At 39.4% G+C, this 14,680-nt stretch overlaps 1 protein-coding gene across 4 annotated transcripts in view; it reads right to left on the reverse strand.

Annotated features, from left to right (window-relative positions):
• Positions 1–14,680, reverse strand: part of phldb2b (pleckstrin homology-like domain, family B, member 2b) — a 51,595-nt gene that overhangs the window by 34,631 nt on the left and 2,284 nt on the right. For 3 of the 4 annotated variants that reach the window (XM_066665092.1, XM_066665176.1, XM_066665006.1), the window contains exons 2-4: positions 10,451–10,519; positions 8,498–8,621; positions 6,335–6,517 (exon numbers count right to left, since the gene is read on the reverse strand). In XM_066665092.1, coding sequence (XP_066521189.1) covers positions 6,335–6,517; positions 8,498–8,621; positions 10,451–10,519 — 376 coding nt within the window. Of the gene's footprint in view, positions 1–3,145; positions 3,397–6,334; positions 6,518–8,497; positions 8,622–10,450; positions 10,520–14,680 lie in introns of those variants that run through there. The other variant, XM_066665262.1, reaches the window with a different exon arrangement.

Raw genomic sequence — 14,680 nt, forward strand, 5'->3', positions numbered from 1 at the left:
AGGGGTACAGAGACCTTAATAACTATTACATTTAACTGAGGAAATATATTTTTGGCAGCTGAAGTGTAGCAGATGAACCAAGCGAAATTAGCTTCTTCAGTTTCAGATAAACTATATTGAGAAAAATGTCTACAACCATTACGTAATAGGGGCTCAGTCCTGGAAAAGATAAAAACTTCCTATCCAGCCGTGTAAAAGTGGTCTAGCATGTTTCCCTCTTGTTCCCATTTGTTGGCAATGGGAAAGAGTTCTTAGCCAATTTTCCTTCAACACTGATTCCAAAGCCACAGGATAAGGACATGTAAATGTACAGTAGGGCTACACAAGATGAGAAATAGACCTAGTCCTAGTCTTTAAACAGTATATTCTCAGGGTATAGATAAGCGAGGTACTGCTGCAAAATGTGTAGGTATGTTGTAAATAAAATATGTTTAAATTTAACTTCCGCCACATTGATTGGGCTGCATTACTGTCACTATATGTGCACGTTCCCATGCTACAGTCGTTTGAAACATCATCATAATTTTTAACCAATTTAATTATTCAGAAGCCACTCAAAGGCACAAGAGGAAGATTCTCTCTAATAAAAGACTGGACCTTATTATTGCACCTACAAGAAAAGTCTTTTGAGTTCACAAGCTGAGCTACTTCACATGTGTCTGCCAATGCTGGTGACCCTGCACACGCAGAACACTTAAACAGAGGCTTTGCAAAGTCCGCAACTTTGTGTTTGAAAAGCTGGTGCACATTTCACTGCCCTCACTCGAGAGGCTGGAGGCCTTGCGTGTCATTAACATGCCAAAGCCCTGACTTTCGGCCTCCTAAATCTTTCAGATGCATTCCACTCTTTGGTACACTGGTTGGCTGCTCCACTAAGCTCTTGTCTGATCTTTTCTGGATTTTTCCATTCTGTCAGAGTCTTGCTCATAGGATAAAAAGAGCAAAAAATGACAAAAGCACCCTGAACAGCAAGGCTGTGCTCATTTCACAAAAAAACAGATGGAGACAATATGCCTGATGAATGCTTCTTGCTGTGAGTCGTTTCATCTTTACAAAAATCCACAGTGTGTCTAAACAGTGATCTGAGAGATAACACTGTCAGATAAACACGGTTTGGTGTGGTGATCAAAACACACATACACATATACGCAGCAGGAGAGGTTTCTCAAGTACAGTGGTGGGTGTTTAGTCTGCACAGCTGTGATCTTAAGCCTGAAAACCTAAATAAACACACTATAGAGACAATAAAAGGCAGACACTGTATTCTAGGTGTTGATATATGTATACAAACGTTTGCTTTTTTGTCCTTACCTAATCCCTGTTATGTTATTAAAGACATTTTTGAGTATGAAATATCAGGTGTGAGAGGTTACATTAGCATGAAAACATTTGCTTATTTTTAATACGTTTGCACTGAGTGTTTACGCTGTTTCTTCTCTATTTCCTTCTGCACAGCAAATGAATCCACATGCTCATAAACTCAATCTGTCCATATTGTTTCCGTGGATTAATAAAAAGTGTCTTTGATCCGATTGTTAAATGTGTTTGCTAGTTTATGAACAGCCATTTATAGTCACTAAATTACCTCAGGATGTCAAGTAACTAATTTTCTGCTACAATGAATAAGCTGTTATATTAAAACAAGACTAATCTCTGCAAAGTTTACTGACTAAATTATTAACTCTCTCTAACCCGCCCTCAGGCCAGAGGTTTGACAAATTAGAAACTTTCATGGTGAGATAAAGGTTAAATGTCTATGTGCAGAAGGGTTAAACAAACCAATTATTGGGTGGGAAAGAATACTAATATTCACCGACAGAAACTCTGAAAACGAACATACAAATATGGATAAAAGCCAGCTAGATCCAACAGATGGAAAATCTTCAACATACTCCATGTGGTTTTTCTTAACCCACTAATGTACATATACACATTTGGTCCATGACTCCAAAGCATTTCATCACTTAAAAGGGCATTCCCCTGATTCTTCCAATTTTCTGCATTAATGGTTAAGATGTAAACAAAGTCAGTCAAAGAGGTCAGATGTGAAATGCCCCATGCCAAAGAAGCATGCCATTTCAGAGTAGTTTTCAGAGGACAAGAAGCAGACATCTGAAGATCTGAATGCCTCTAAAAGAAACATTTCCTAATGTTATCATACAATCTGGTGCAGAATACACCACATGATGCTAACAAACATTGTTTTATGATAGATTTGTACGACAAAATTTTCAGGCAAAAAAAAACCCAAAAAAACAAAAAAGTTTTTTTCAGCTTTACCATTAATTTAAAAACTAAACATAAAAAAAGAATAACAACTGAATTTAAAGAATATATTTGCATATTAGACACTGGTTCACATCACCACCAACACTGTGAAGTAGGTTAAATCCTCTCTATAATAAACCATTTCCCATCAAACAACTCTAAATACAGAAATCATGCAGATATTTTGAATAATCAATGTACATCTGCTCTGATCTTTTCCAGTTTAATCACTGGGCATCAGAAAGCATCGGAAATCCAAATTTACGTGAATAAAAGTATTACAATTAAAAAATATAAAGTACTCTTATTTATTCTTTCAAAAAACATCCAGGGTAGTTTTTTTTTGTCTTAGCCATGCAAAATTGAATAAGTTGTATTTTATTATTTTTAAAAAAATACATACAATTTTAAAGAAAAAAACACAGTAAAGCCTTTTTTTCAAATCCTTCTGTATTTTGATGTCATGCGATGACTGTTTAATATGTGAATCCATTAATATGTGTGAATGTTCAATGTTCTTCCTAAGAACAAAATAAAAGTTGATTCGTGAATCGTTTCGAAAGTTCAATGAAACAGAATCGGTTCAAAAGAATCGATTCTTTCAGGATACGGACAGTTAATACCTTTAGAAATGACCGGCGCCACGGGTTAACGAAATTCTTCCAGGCATAATGTCATTTACAAAAAAACATATTCACTTCTGGTGAGTAAAAAAATCAGCAAAGTCAAATACGATATTAAAATCTAGGATGAAAGTAGTCGGCCGCAAAAATAAGACTCACGTGACTGTTAGACGCATTACCTCAGACCCCAGTTTACGTTAACTTCGTGTGGGATATAGCTTTGTGAAGAAAGTTCTCTCTGCAAAAAGACGTACCTTCCACAGTGTGCCATTCAGAGGAGCTCCACGAAACACTTTCTCCGCTGTGTGGCGGAAAGATTAAAATCAGGAGAAAGGGAACGGCGACTCCCGTTTTCTGTTGTCTCTGTTCGTCTTGAAGATGAATGAAGTACCAGTCAACAAGATTAACTAATTAAACTAAACCGAAAACTCGCCAAGAAAGACTTCTATAACCACTGTGAGACACAGTAATAAAGCTGGGTGTAGTAATAGCCGTCTGGCAGATAAAGTTGAAGGAGTCTAAAAGCCAGACTCAATCCCCGCCCCTCCTCTACTCCCTCTTTTCCCTTTGTCTACCTCTGAAGATGGAGAAAATACCTGAAGGTGAAAAGTTAAAGGGGAATTCCACTCAGTTTTCAAACCTTCTGCATTAGTAAATGATTAAGATGTAAACACAGGGGGTATTCATAATCAAATACATAAAACATATTAATATGACCTTTTAAGAACTCAAGAATATGAATTAGGGCATTTGTCCTTTAAATGATGAAAAGCCACTATTCATCACAGTGACGGGGTGAGGGTGTGAGGCCCTGTGATGGACTGGTTCTCTGTCCAGGGTGTGTTCCTGCCTTGGACGCAGTGATTCGGTGTAGGTTCCAGAACACCACTGAACAAACAGGATGAAGGGTTTACAGGTAATGGATGAATGAACGAATGAACACAGCAGTAAGAAATTATTAAGAATAAACTAGTTTCTGCCTTTGTTTGCTCAGTTCACTTATTTCTCCACTCTCGTTTTGCTATTTCTATGTTCTCATTTTTACACACGGCAACATAAACTGACTGGGTGGTCTCATTTCACAGTTTGTGGGTTGGAAAAGCCATTGCGATACACAACTTAATGAGAAAAAGCTCTGAAATGTTTTTGTTTTCTTAGTTTTCATGAATATCTGGTAAATTCCCCTTACTTTATCTGTAACAATAGCAGAGTTGAACAGTCATTGATGTCTTTAATGAAATCTCAGGCGGTGTTACACATCTCTGAAAGTAAAACCTTTATGAAATTCAGTGACTAGGGCTGTTTTCAGAACAGATCTAGAACAAGACAGACATGGAGGAGAACTTTGCTCTTGTAGCAGTTTTTTTCTTTTCACACAGTGGGGGACAGATGTTTCTCAATCTCCACATTTGTGTGCTCAGATTGCACTTTGTGCCATCTGTGTCAAATGTACTCAGAGAGAGCAAGTATTGTTGAGAAACATGCTGTTTTTCCTGTGACTCTTTACCTTATCACGGTATCATGAGTTAAAAGCCTGAATCAGCAGAAATGCTTCTGGCTCTTTCTTCAGACTATTGGAGAAATCTTTGGCCAGCAAGGGAAAATTCTCAATAGTTCAGTGCTTAAAAAGAGAAATCTCTATTCCTGGAATGGTGTGTAGCCATCATTGGGAACTCAAGCTGAAGCAATGTTTAATTTCATAATGAAAGATCTTGGAAATGGTGATAGAGGCGAAATATCCAGTGAGTGGCAGATATTTGAACAGAAACACTTTGTTAATGACAGAAGTTGGTAGAGAACAGCCGGATATGGAATGATCTCTGAACCCACATTAGATATACATTGCGGTAGAGTCGTTACAACAGCAGAAGAACACACTAAGTTTAACCCCGAAAACCAGAAAAGCATCGCTTGAGCACCAGGTCATTTCATATCGGTTTAATGAACATGGCTAATTCATATTGACTAATGGGGCAATAAGTAAATCAAAATGATGTAATAACCCCCTGATTAAGAGCAATGCTTGCAGAGCCACTGTGCCAAGATAAAAATTTAATTCACCCAAAATGTCTAGAGCCAGGGGGACGGGCTTAGTTTAAAGACTATTTCCATTTCATGCTCTCTGTTTGTACCCTTTATGCCAGCACGTGGTGTTCCACTGCTCTGAAAATGGGTGATGTGGTTTTGAGGTTAACCCCTTCCATCCTCTCTCTCTTTCCATCTCTCAAAACCTCCTCCCCCTTCTGTATTACTCTCTGTTTGTAGTTGCATAAACTCAAGCTTCTCATTCTCTTTACAGTTTCACTGCAAGCACTGGGGATTTAAGCCACAGTAAGACAATTCTCACTTCTAAACCCCAGATTACAGAGACAAGCACATGAATAATGTAAGACCCAATAGAAAATGCTGTCAGCGTTTGCAGTTCACAACCAGTGCAAAACCAAAGCAAATATTTGCTTGAAGCACTTAATCACTTCATGGTGAGCAAAGTAACACTTGACTATGCCACAGCACTAGTGAATGAGCTCAAAGCCAGTGATGATTAAATAGAGAAGCCCAGTAAAAGCTTAGTCAGAGAAAAGTAGAATGGAACATGCAATAATAGTGAGCTCTGCTTTGGTGACCGTGGAAGCTCTGAGTCACAGTAATACGGACAGACAACGCGACCAGCCGCTTAAAAACCACTCTAATTAAGCACACTCTGACGTCCAAAGCAAACTCACTGGTGGAAAAAGTCACATCAGTCATTTTTCCAAAACACAGCCCACTCTACAGCTATAAACTCTTCCACATTTTATATTCATTTCGAAAGCTATTAGCCTCGCATCATTGTTTATGTTAATAGTAAAGTCATCGGCTGAATACAGTAACAATTATTCAAATTATCAAAGTATAAAAAAAAAAGACAAAACTATGGATTTGGATAATACGGACTCACACATTATTAAAAAAAAAGTTTGCCTGAAAAAACCAAGGCATTAAAAATGCTTCATCACCTTTGGACTCATAATTACCCTACAGTTGGACCGCATAACATTCAGACAGGCATTCTCAATTAAACAGCACATGTGCAGGTCTAGGTCTGATCTGTGATCAAGAGAAATTAGCAAAATAATTGCAATAGACAACCAATTGTCGCTAAACAACGCACATACAGCCCAGACTGTTCATTCTCTACACACGTCAACAAAGGTGCATGACCAGTTGTTATCTGTACGAAACACCGCATTGTGCATTTTAACCAGCAGGGGGAGATAGAGAACGTTTATGTAAAGCTTGACACCAAAGACCAATGAGGCACTTCTAAAACAGCACCATGGTTTGTTTGTTTGTTTGTTTTTTCCCCTGTTTTTTAATTAATTAATTTATTATTATGTTAACAAGCAGCTCAGTGCAGGTCATAAACAGTAAAACAACAACCACTGTGTTTGCAGTAATGTTACCTTGTGTCAGCTGGGTGGGTTTGGTGATAGGAACTCCATCAAGTGAACAGAGGTGACCGCAAGGGTCAAGAGTGATGATCCCTGCTCGGTTTTCAATGAGACAGTGCTCTGCCTCAACACCAGGGCCTTCAATAGCGATGTCCTGAGGCACAGGGGCATCATCACGGCCAATGCGTGTTATTCCTACAACACAAAAAATTACTAGTTGCCTGCCAGTACAATACACATTTATCTACATTTGAATCTCCTTTGATATGAAATCTATACATGTGCGGGTTACCTCAACAGACATTGTTACCAAGGAAACCCTCTAGATGTGTGGTTTTATGCTGCTCTCGCTGTTTAATGCCTGAAAGCTTTTTTAATTGTCTTTTGATGAAAATATCACTCGTGTTGGATTTCCCACTGGATGAAAAATACCATCTTCCATGGTTTAATTGTGTACCAGAAATATGGCTGCCTTTATACAAACATTGTGTTCCGATGGAAACAGTGCTGTGTGGAAACGGCAGAGTGTGTAAAAAATTGTTCAACATTTCCACTCTGGCTTGGCCATTAGAGTCTCCAACACTCCAGATGTGACACAGATCTTCCCATAGGTCTTGTTGCAGCACCTCATGGCCTACAGTTACCACACAGAGGTGTCTGTTCTGTTGATAGGTTTGGTTGGTAATAGAATCGGCTCTCAATTAGTTTCAGATTTAATAAGATTCTATCTTGGCACAACCAGAAGCCTTGTAACACTCTGGCCAGATATTTCAGGTCAAAGACAGGACTGATCTAGGGTCTGTTTCTAAGGTAAATAAGAGAGAAAAAAACAACAACTCCAGCTCAGCTCTATGTATACAAATGTAATGACCTACAAATGAGCTTTAAATCTAAAAACCAATAGCTACGTTATCTATAGTTAATTAATAATATATCCAATATATATATATATATGGCTAATGTGCATCCACTCCACGGCAAAGAGAGCTTCTCATTGGTTAAAACATTTACAAACAAGTGGATTGGCTCTTCTCTTATTTTGAAATGTGGGACACACTGAATACAAGCCGTAACGTTGAGCACTAAGAGCTCATTGATATTAGACCCTTCTAAATCATTGATATTATCTCTGGCTTGCCACAGTATCAGAATTTCTGGATTTTATTTGTACAGGCTCCCACCGGGAGGAAGTAAGGTCGACTACTTGTCCTTTCTCTCTTCTGATAGGCCATATACTTCATTTCCTTTCTCTGTCTCAGATTGCATTCCTGTATTTCCCCTGGTGACGGTGATAACGAGGTTGGAGAGGTGGACAAAGAGAGATTCACAGTTTTAGTTTTATTTTTACACTGACTTTTATGTTGACTATCACCGATGGTTTTAGCTCAGGTGAAGGTTGGTAGATGCACATTTTCATGAGTGTGTCCAAATAAATGTGAACTACAGCAGCAAAACTTGCACAATATCACTGTAATTAGATGCAACTTTTTTAATTAAAAAAATAAACTTGCTGGGTGAATAACACCAGTGAAAAAGCACATGTCTCTGTGGAGATATTCACATGCACATTAGCTAGAACAACCTCAAAAGAGATAGAAACTGGCCCTATGTGCTAAGGTACTCCATCTGTTATAGCTACATGGCTTCCAATTCAAGTAACATATAATGTGATGTAATATTACCTTACAAACTTCTAACATTGCAGGCTATGGGCTTCACAGAAACCACAGCCGAGGCAATGTAGCCTCAGTTTTAATTTTACAGGGAAAGGGTATTTGTAATGAAGACAAAACCTGGCAACCACATGAAATGAAATCCAAGTGAAGCCTTCTCATCTTCACTATAAGACAAAAGCAAAATGAACTCCACCCTATTTTGTGTTATGGGAAAATCAGCATCAGAATGGTGACCTCCCCCTAACACTCTCCTTCCTATTAGATATCCTTAGCACGGCATTCATCCTCTGTACCGCCTTAGGCCCAGAGTCTGTCCTAACAATAGAAGTCACATGCATCCTCTGTTCCACAGAGACAATCGCCATCAAGAGAAAGAGCAACAAAGACAGTCTACCTTACTTACACACAATAAACAGCAGGCGCTTTTCACGTGGGCCATAATTGCTTGAGCCTTGAAGGTATGTATATATGTGTGAGAGTGTGAGGCAGAAAGACTTACCCTCTTTCAGAGGGAGAACTGTGATGGCCACACTAAGCCTACCACTGCCCAGACTGACCAGATGAGGGGTGGTTGTCTGTACCTTCAGTCCTTTCCCTGTGTCAATCAGATCCAAGGGTGGGTTCTGCATAAACAACAATTCAGCTTAGACGGACAGTTTGGCTAAAATGTACATAGTATTTTGCACTATCCTAAATGTAGATGACCTCTCAAAGCATGTTTTGTGTTTAAGATAGTTTTGGACAATGGAACTACAAAGCTAATGTTGCTTACAAGCAATAACCTCACAACTCACTGAGTCTAAACATCCTCAGTCAAAACACTTGCTTTAAACAACAACAAATTACTAAGTAATTTCAAATGGCCTTACTAGCAGGGTTTTGGGCAATCTATGACACAGCAGTACCACATGGCTAAAACAGGATAGTATCTAGATTTATAATGCCTTATATTCTCAGACGCATATAGGCCTATATGCACAGCTCTATATTTGATACTTTATACCTCAATATGATACATTAAAATAACATAGGAAAGGGTTCCCACGATCGAGTTTAGCCTCGTGTCACCACAGGTCATGAATGAGCCAATGGGCAATGGGCAACATTTTTAAATAGGAAAGCATGTCTTTTGTGGGCGATATGGTTCTAAAGTAATATCACAATATTTCATATTTCACAACATGATATGAATTACTTTTATTAATCCCAAGTACACTACTGCAAGAGAATAAAAGTTGTATTAATAATAATGCTATGAAATATGTTTAATATGTATTAAATTATTTTGTTTATTAACATTTTTTATCTTACTACAAATGTAACCGTTTCAAACGCTCAGAAGAATTGACAAATCTGCTAACATTTACTTATTTTGTAAACAACTGAAACTTACTAAGAAAATATAGTTTACGCATATAAACAGCAAACATAGTCAATTATAAAAAAAATAACCTTAAAGCTTCACAGTAAATAACTAAACAAATACAGAAAAGTCTCTGTGCTGAGTCAGTGTAGTTTATCAGCCCTGGGTTAGAGCTTATTAGCTGTTGAACTATTCTAAGAACATTCTTGACTTTCCTCGTCCTCAAGCTGGTGCTTCTGCTCGAGGTGGTAAAATAGACTAGTTGTGTTTCCCCTTCTGTTTTTACAGACTTCTTTCATTTCTTACATAATACCATGGTTTATTGGACTGATATTTTGAAACCAAACCACCTCCACCTCAGAGCCACTTTACACTGTGGTTGTCACTGTGCCGTCATGAATCATGTAAAGAATGTTTGCCATGTTATGAATATCTGCATGGCGACATTACGTAAACACGTCAGAATATCACGATTATCATCGTATTGATTTTTTTTTTATCGTGAATGATACGAAATGGCAGAGCCCTAGTGTCAATGACCAAATTAGCCTGCTAAACAAACTCAGCCAAAGCTAATTATACATTAACTTTGTGGACAATAATTTTGCTTCATGTTCACAAAGATTCGTTTTCTTTTTACTTACTAGCACCTGAGCAAGTAAGGTAAAGGAATATTGCAAATTAATGCAAAATCTGTTATTAAACCTAGGAGAAACAAGGGAAAGACATTACAATAAGCCATTTTCAAGTCTGGATTTTGTCTGTGCTGTATTTATAGAGGTAATCCCACACCATTCACTGTTTGAAAAAAGATAAGAGATTGGACTGGAGATTACTGAACACCTCAGCACAGTTTGAAGACAGAAGTTAGAAGTCCTAGTGCAGAATAAGCTTTCATTTGCCTTGTAGTTCCAGTGGAGAAATAAACACGAAACATTTCAGACATCAAACATACTATGACTGACTACATTTGAGGAATTCTTTCTCTGTCAAAATGTCAAGTTCAATCTCACATTATCAGCATCACAAACTACACAAATTACAGTTCCTGAGTAGTTGGAATAGAAGTACCAGAAACTCATTACTCACCTTTGGAGACTCAATGTTCTGGTCAGATTCTGGCTGCAATATGTTCACTGAACAATCTGTCTCAGTGTCCTACAGTACAAAGGAAAATATTACATTCCAGTCACACTTACGTGCACACACACACACACACACACACTAGAACCAGACAATTCTCCAGCTGCAGACCATCCATAGAAGGGTTGTCTACAGCTGGTGATTGGATGATGTTGCAGACTGCAGCTGTAGTTTGTCACAGAAATCATACATAGCGTTCACCCCATGAGGACCCTATCACACTATTACTGCTTTGTGAGAAACCAGATAAAATATAATGGTCAACTGCACTAAAATGACTTAAAAGGGAGAGAATACCCATATTGACAGTAGATGTAGCCCTGCACAATAACAAAAAGACACTGTACTAGTTAATTTCAGATGCTTTCTAATACACAGTGGAATGTGTGCATGAAAATATTTAAAAAGTAAATGGCTGCAGAACAGAGGGTGGGAAGAACAAGGAGGAATGTTCCCCATCTACAATTTCCCACGAGTCACTGGGAGTGTTTGGCATGGGGTGCCAGCAGAGGAACGGTGAGAATGGACAGCCCTTGCTTTAGTTCAGCCACCCTGGAGCTAGACACTGCAGCCCTCCCCACACAGCCAAGTGTTTTACAGCTGTGGCCTGAGACTTCAGGTCTTCGTTGAAACCCTTTGCACACTAGAGCTGTCAGATACAGTGGAGGTCAAGTACTACTAGGATTAGATGGTCGGTACATCTAGGACTTACCTATAGAGCATTGTCCAAGATTTAGGAACTGTAGATTAATTATTTACAAAGGTTGTAAGCAGTTAATGGAATGATACTGTTTGTATGCCATGTATACTGTCTGTATATATGTATTTAGGTAGTGGTTCACTCCAAATGGAACAGAGTATACAAATATATATAAAGAAAAAAAACCCATATAATTCTGAATCAGCAGGTGGGCGCATTTGTGTGTGTGTTGAGGTGATGGCAGAGCTCTCCACCCTCCACAGCCTCAAATCACCTGCCAAAACCAACCATTCAGATAAAGTGCCAATCAGCCCTATTCTCAGATGAGATTGTAACACAAGCCACAAGCCTAAGGCTAACCAGGACCCTGAGACTAACTCCCTGAAGCACCTCTCAGACCACCTCCTGCTTGGACAGGGAGGAAGCCTGGGTCAGCAGTGCTCTGGTTTCCTCAGATTGAGAATTCACTTCCCCTGTGAGGTCACTGCTGTTTAAACACAGTGGATTCCACTCATGCACTGAACTCCAGCTCAAACTGCGCTGTTTATTGCGCTAATGTACTTCCCCTTATCGCAGGAAGCACAATACACATCTCGTATTTCACCTCGTAAAACACTGGTTCTTGCTTAAGAGGAAACTACTGGGGGAAGCAGGGTCTTTTCTGCATATAACCCACTCAGACGTGTCTAGCTTTGCTGATGGTAGTTCAGTTGAGGTCAGTGAAGGAGGGAGTAAATTCAATATTTTTCGAGACACTGTTGATATGAACTAAGGTGAATGTGATTAATAATAATTCTATAGATGAAATGTAAACTAAGTTAGTCAGAGGGGTTAGAAATGGAAGTCAGTGGTTGTAGAAACTTACTGGAAGGCCACTGAGCAATGACATGACCTACTTTCTGAATGAGTAAGGGCCTTTTTCACCTCTTTAGAAGTTCAAGCCCCCTTCCCCATCCCCCAGGTAACCAAGCGTGTTCATACAGGCCTGAGCTAGTGATATGCCTTTAAGACTCACTCAGGTATGTCGCATCGGGACATGCATTCAGCTGCCAGAGACATTCCTCAACGCCACAGTTTGATATTATCAATGCCTTGGGGTGGGGGTTTAACTTTGGCCAGATGAAGGTAGGCTAGGGGTCCAACCACTGATGTGCACATTCTATATGCCCTTACCTTTCTCTGTTAATTAACAGTGCAGGTGAAAAACTGAATGAATGCAGGTGTGTTTAGCCAGTTATAGCCACATCAAATGGGGAAAAGCAGCTTCAGACGCTGCCTGTTTTGGTTATTTGCACACGAAATTATGGTGCTGGTAGCAGTGATAGGAAATGAAGGAGGATCTCAGGATTCAAAAATAACCTTTAATTCTCAGGATTGATGAAAAGAACGGAAACAGAAGAAACACCCAAGCACAACAAGCCTCAAAAGATCAAGATGTCAGATGTTGGACGCAGAGACACAAGAGGAAGCAGGGCTGGTACAAAGAGCTATTTGAGTCCATGCTCTGTTTACTAGCTGCTGGAAGTGGGAGGGTGCGTTGGAGGAAACCTTCATTACAGCTGTGCTGCAAATGGAGCGATCAAAGGGTGTACGCTGAGACTCCATATCCTTGATTGGACATCATAAAGACATGGACAGTGTTGCGGGAGCCCACACAAGGTGCCAAGGCCAATAGGCTGGATGGGCGGGGGGTTTTAAAAAGGGAAACTGTCTGTCAGCCTTGCCTGTGTTTTCATTCCTCCCCTTCAGCTAATCTAACACAAACACTGGGCTAAAAAATCACCACTTTCTATGTCATTTCAGACACTTGCATGTTCTGACCTTGGGTTTGAAGTCCTTCACAAAACGTTGGAATTCAAGGTAAGGGAAGGTATATATTGCTGTAGTCAGAAAACACTGTAAATCTGCCCTATATATATATATATATATATATATATATATATATATATATATATATATATATATATATATATATATATTATTATTATTATTATTATATGTTAATGTAACAAAAGTATCTAAGCAGCTTACAGGGAATGCTGTGCCAAGGAAAACCCAGATAACAGCCATTAAAAAACAAGTTAATGCATCATTACAGAAATCAGATTTTGAAAGCAGGAAAATCATAAATGGTTGAGAGTTATCCAATGTGTACATGGGATATTCAGTATTACAGCCTCAGACACATTATTGCCCATGAATGGTTTGATCTGTTTTTAGTGACTGGATGGGAGTTAAACCTTTAAACATTCACAATTGTTCTATTACTTTCATATGAATCTTTACTAAAGCATTATATTGAGATGTTATTCATTGAGCGTGTTTTGATTCCTTCTTATGACCTTTTCAATTTAGGGTTATTATCTTTAACAGTCCAAACGCAACAACCCTACAGAAACATCACGGTTGTGTCCCAATTGCAAAGACGTCTGCCAAACGTGACAATGCTCTCATTGTGTCTTGCCTCCTTTCGCATTATGGACTTCCCTTCAGCATGCCTCACATTTATGAGGGGGCGACCTGCCCTTAGCTTCCACTAGACACTCTCCATCTCTCCTCGGTGATGTGGGGAACTTTAGCGGACAGACTTTCCTCTGTTCACGGCTTGTCCTCCAGCAAGGCCTTTATTACTAACTCTGACCACAGAAAAGCATTAAGAAGCTTTAGCAAAAGAACTATACAAATTCCTTTGTGGTTAAGGGATGTGCAAATGAAGCAAATGAATAAAAAGATTATGAGTTTGATATTTTAACCATAAGCCAAGTGTATACCGACACCAATCCTACTTATTTTCCCTGATATATTTTTAAATAGTTCATTTCTTCATCGGTGCCCAGTTCAGGTAGTGTTGCAGTCCCACAGCTCCAGGATCCTGGGGTTGTGGGTTCAAGTCCTGCTCAAGTCTGTGAGGAGTATGGTGTGTTCTCCCTGTGCCTCCAATTGCCTCTCAAGGTCCAAAAACACGTTGGTAGGTGGATTGGAGACTCAAAAGTGTCCGTAGGTGTGAATGTGTGAGTGTGTGTCACCCTGTGAAGGACTGGCGCCCCCTCAAGGGTGTGTTCCTGCCTTGCACCCAGTGATTCAGACCTACAGCGACACTGAACTGGATAAGTGGTTACAGATAATGAATGAATGAACATTGTTTTTGTTTGAGTGCCTTTTAAATTGGTCTTAGTAAAAGATCTCTGTCCTAATATCATTCATTCATTCATTCATTATCTGTAAGCGTTTATCCAGTTCAGGGTTGCGGTGGGTCCAGAGCCTACCTGGAATCATTGGGCACAAGGCGGGAATAACAACGTGTGTTTTTATACTGTGGGAGGAAACCGGAGCACCTGGAGGAAACCCACACGAACACAGGGAGAACACACCACACTCCTCGCAGACAGTCACCCGGAGCAGGAATCGAACCCACAACCTCCAGGTCCCTGGAGCTGTGTGACTGCGACACCTACCTGCTGCGCCACCGTGCCTCC

Source organism: Hoplias malabaricus, chromosome 1 (assembly GCF_029633855.1).
Source record: "Hoplias malabaricus isolate fHopMal1 chromosome 1, fHopMal1.hap1, whole genome shotgun sequence".
NCBI classification, from domain to species: Eukaryota; Metazoa; Chordata; class Actinopteri; order Characiformes; family Erythrinidae; genus Hoplias; species Hoplias malabaricus.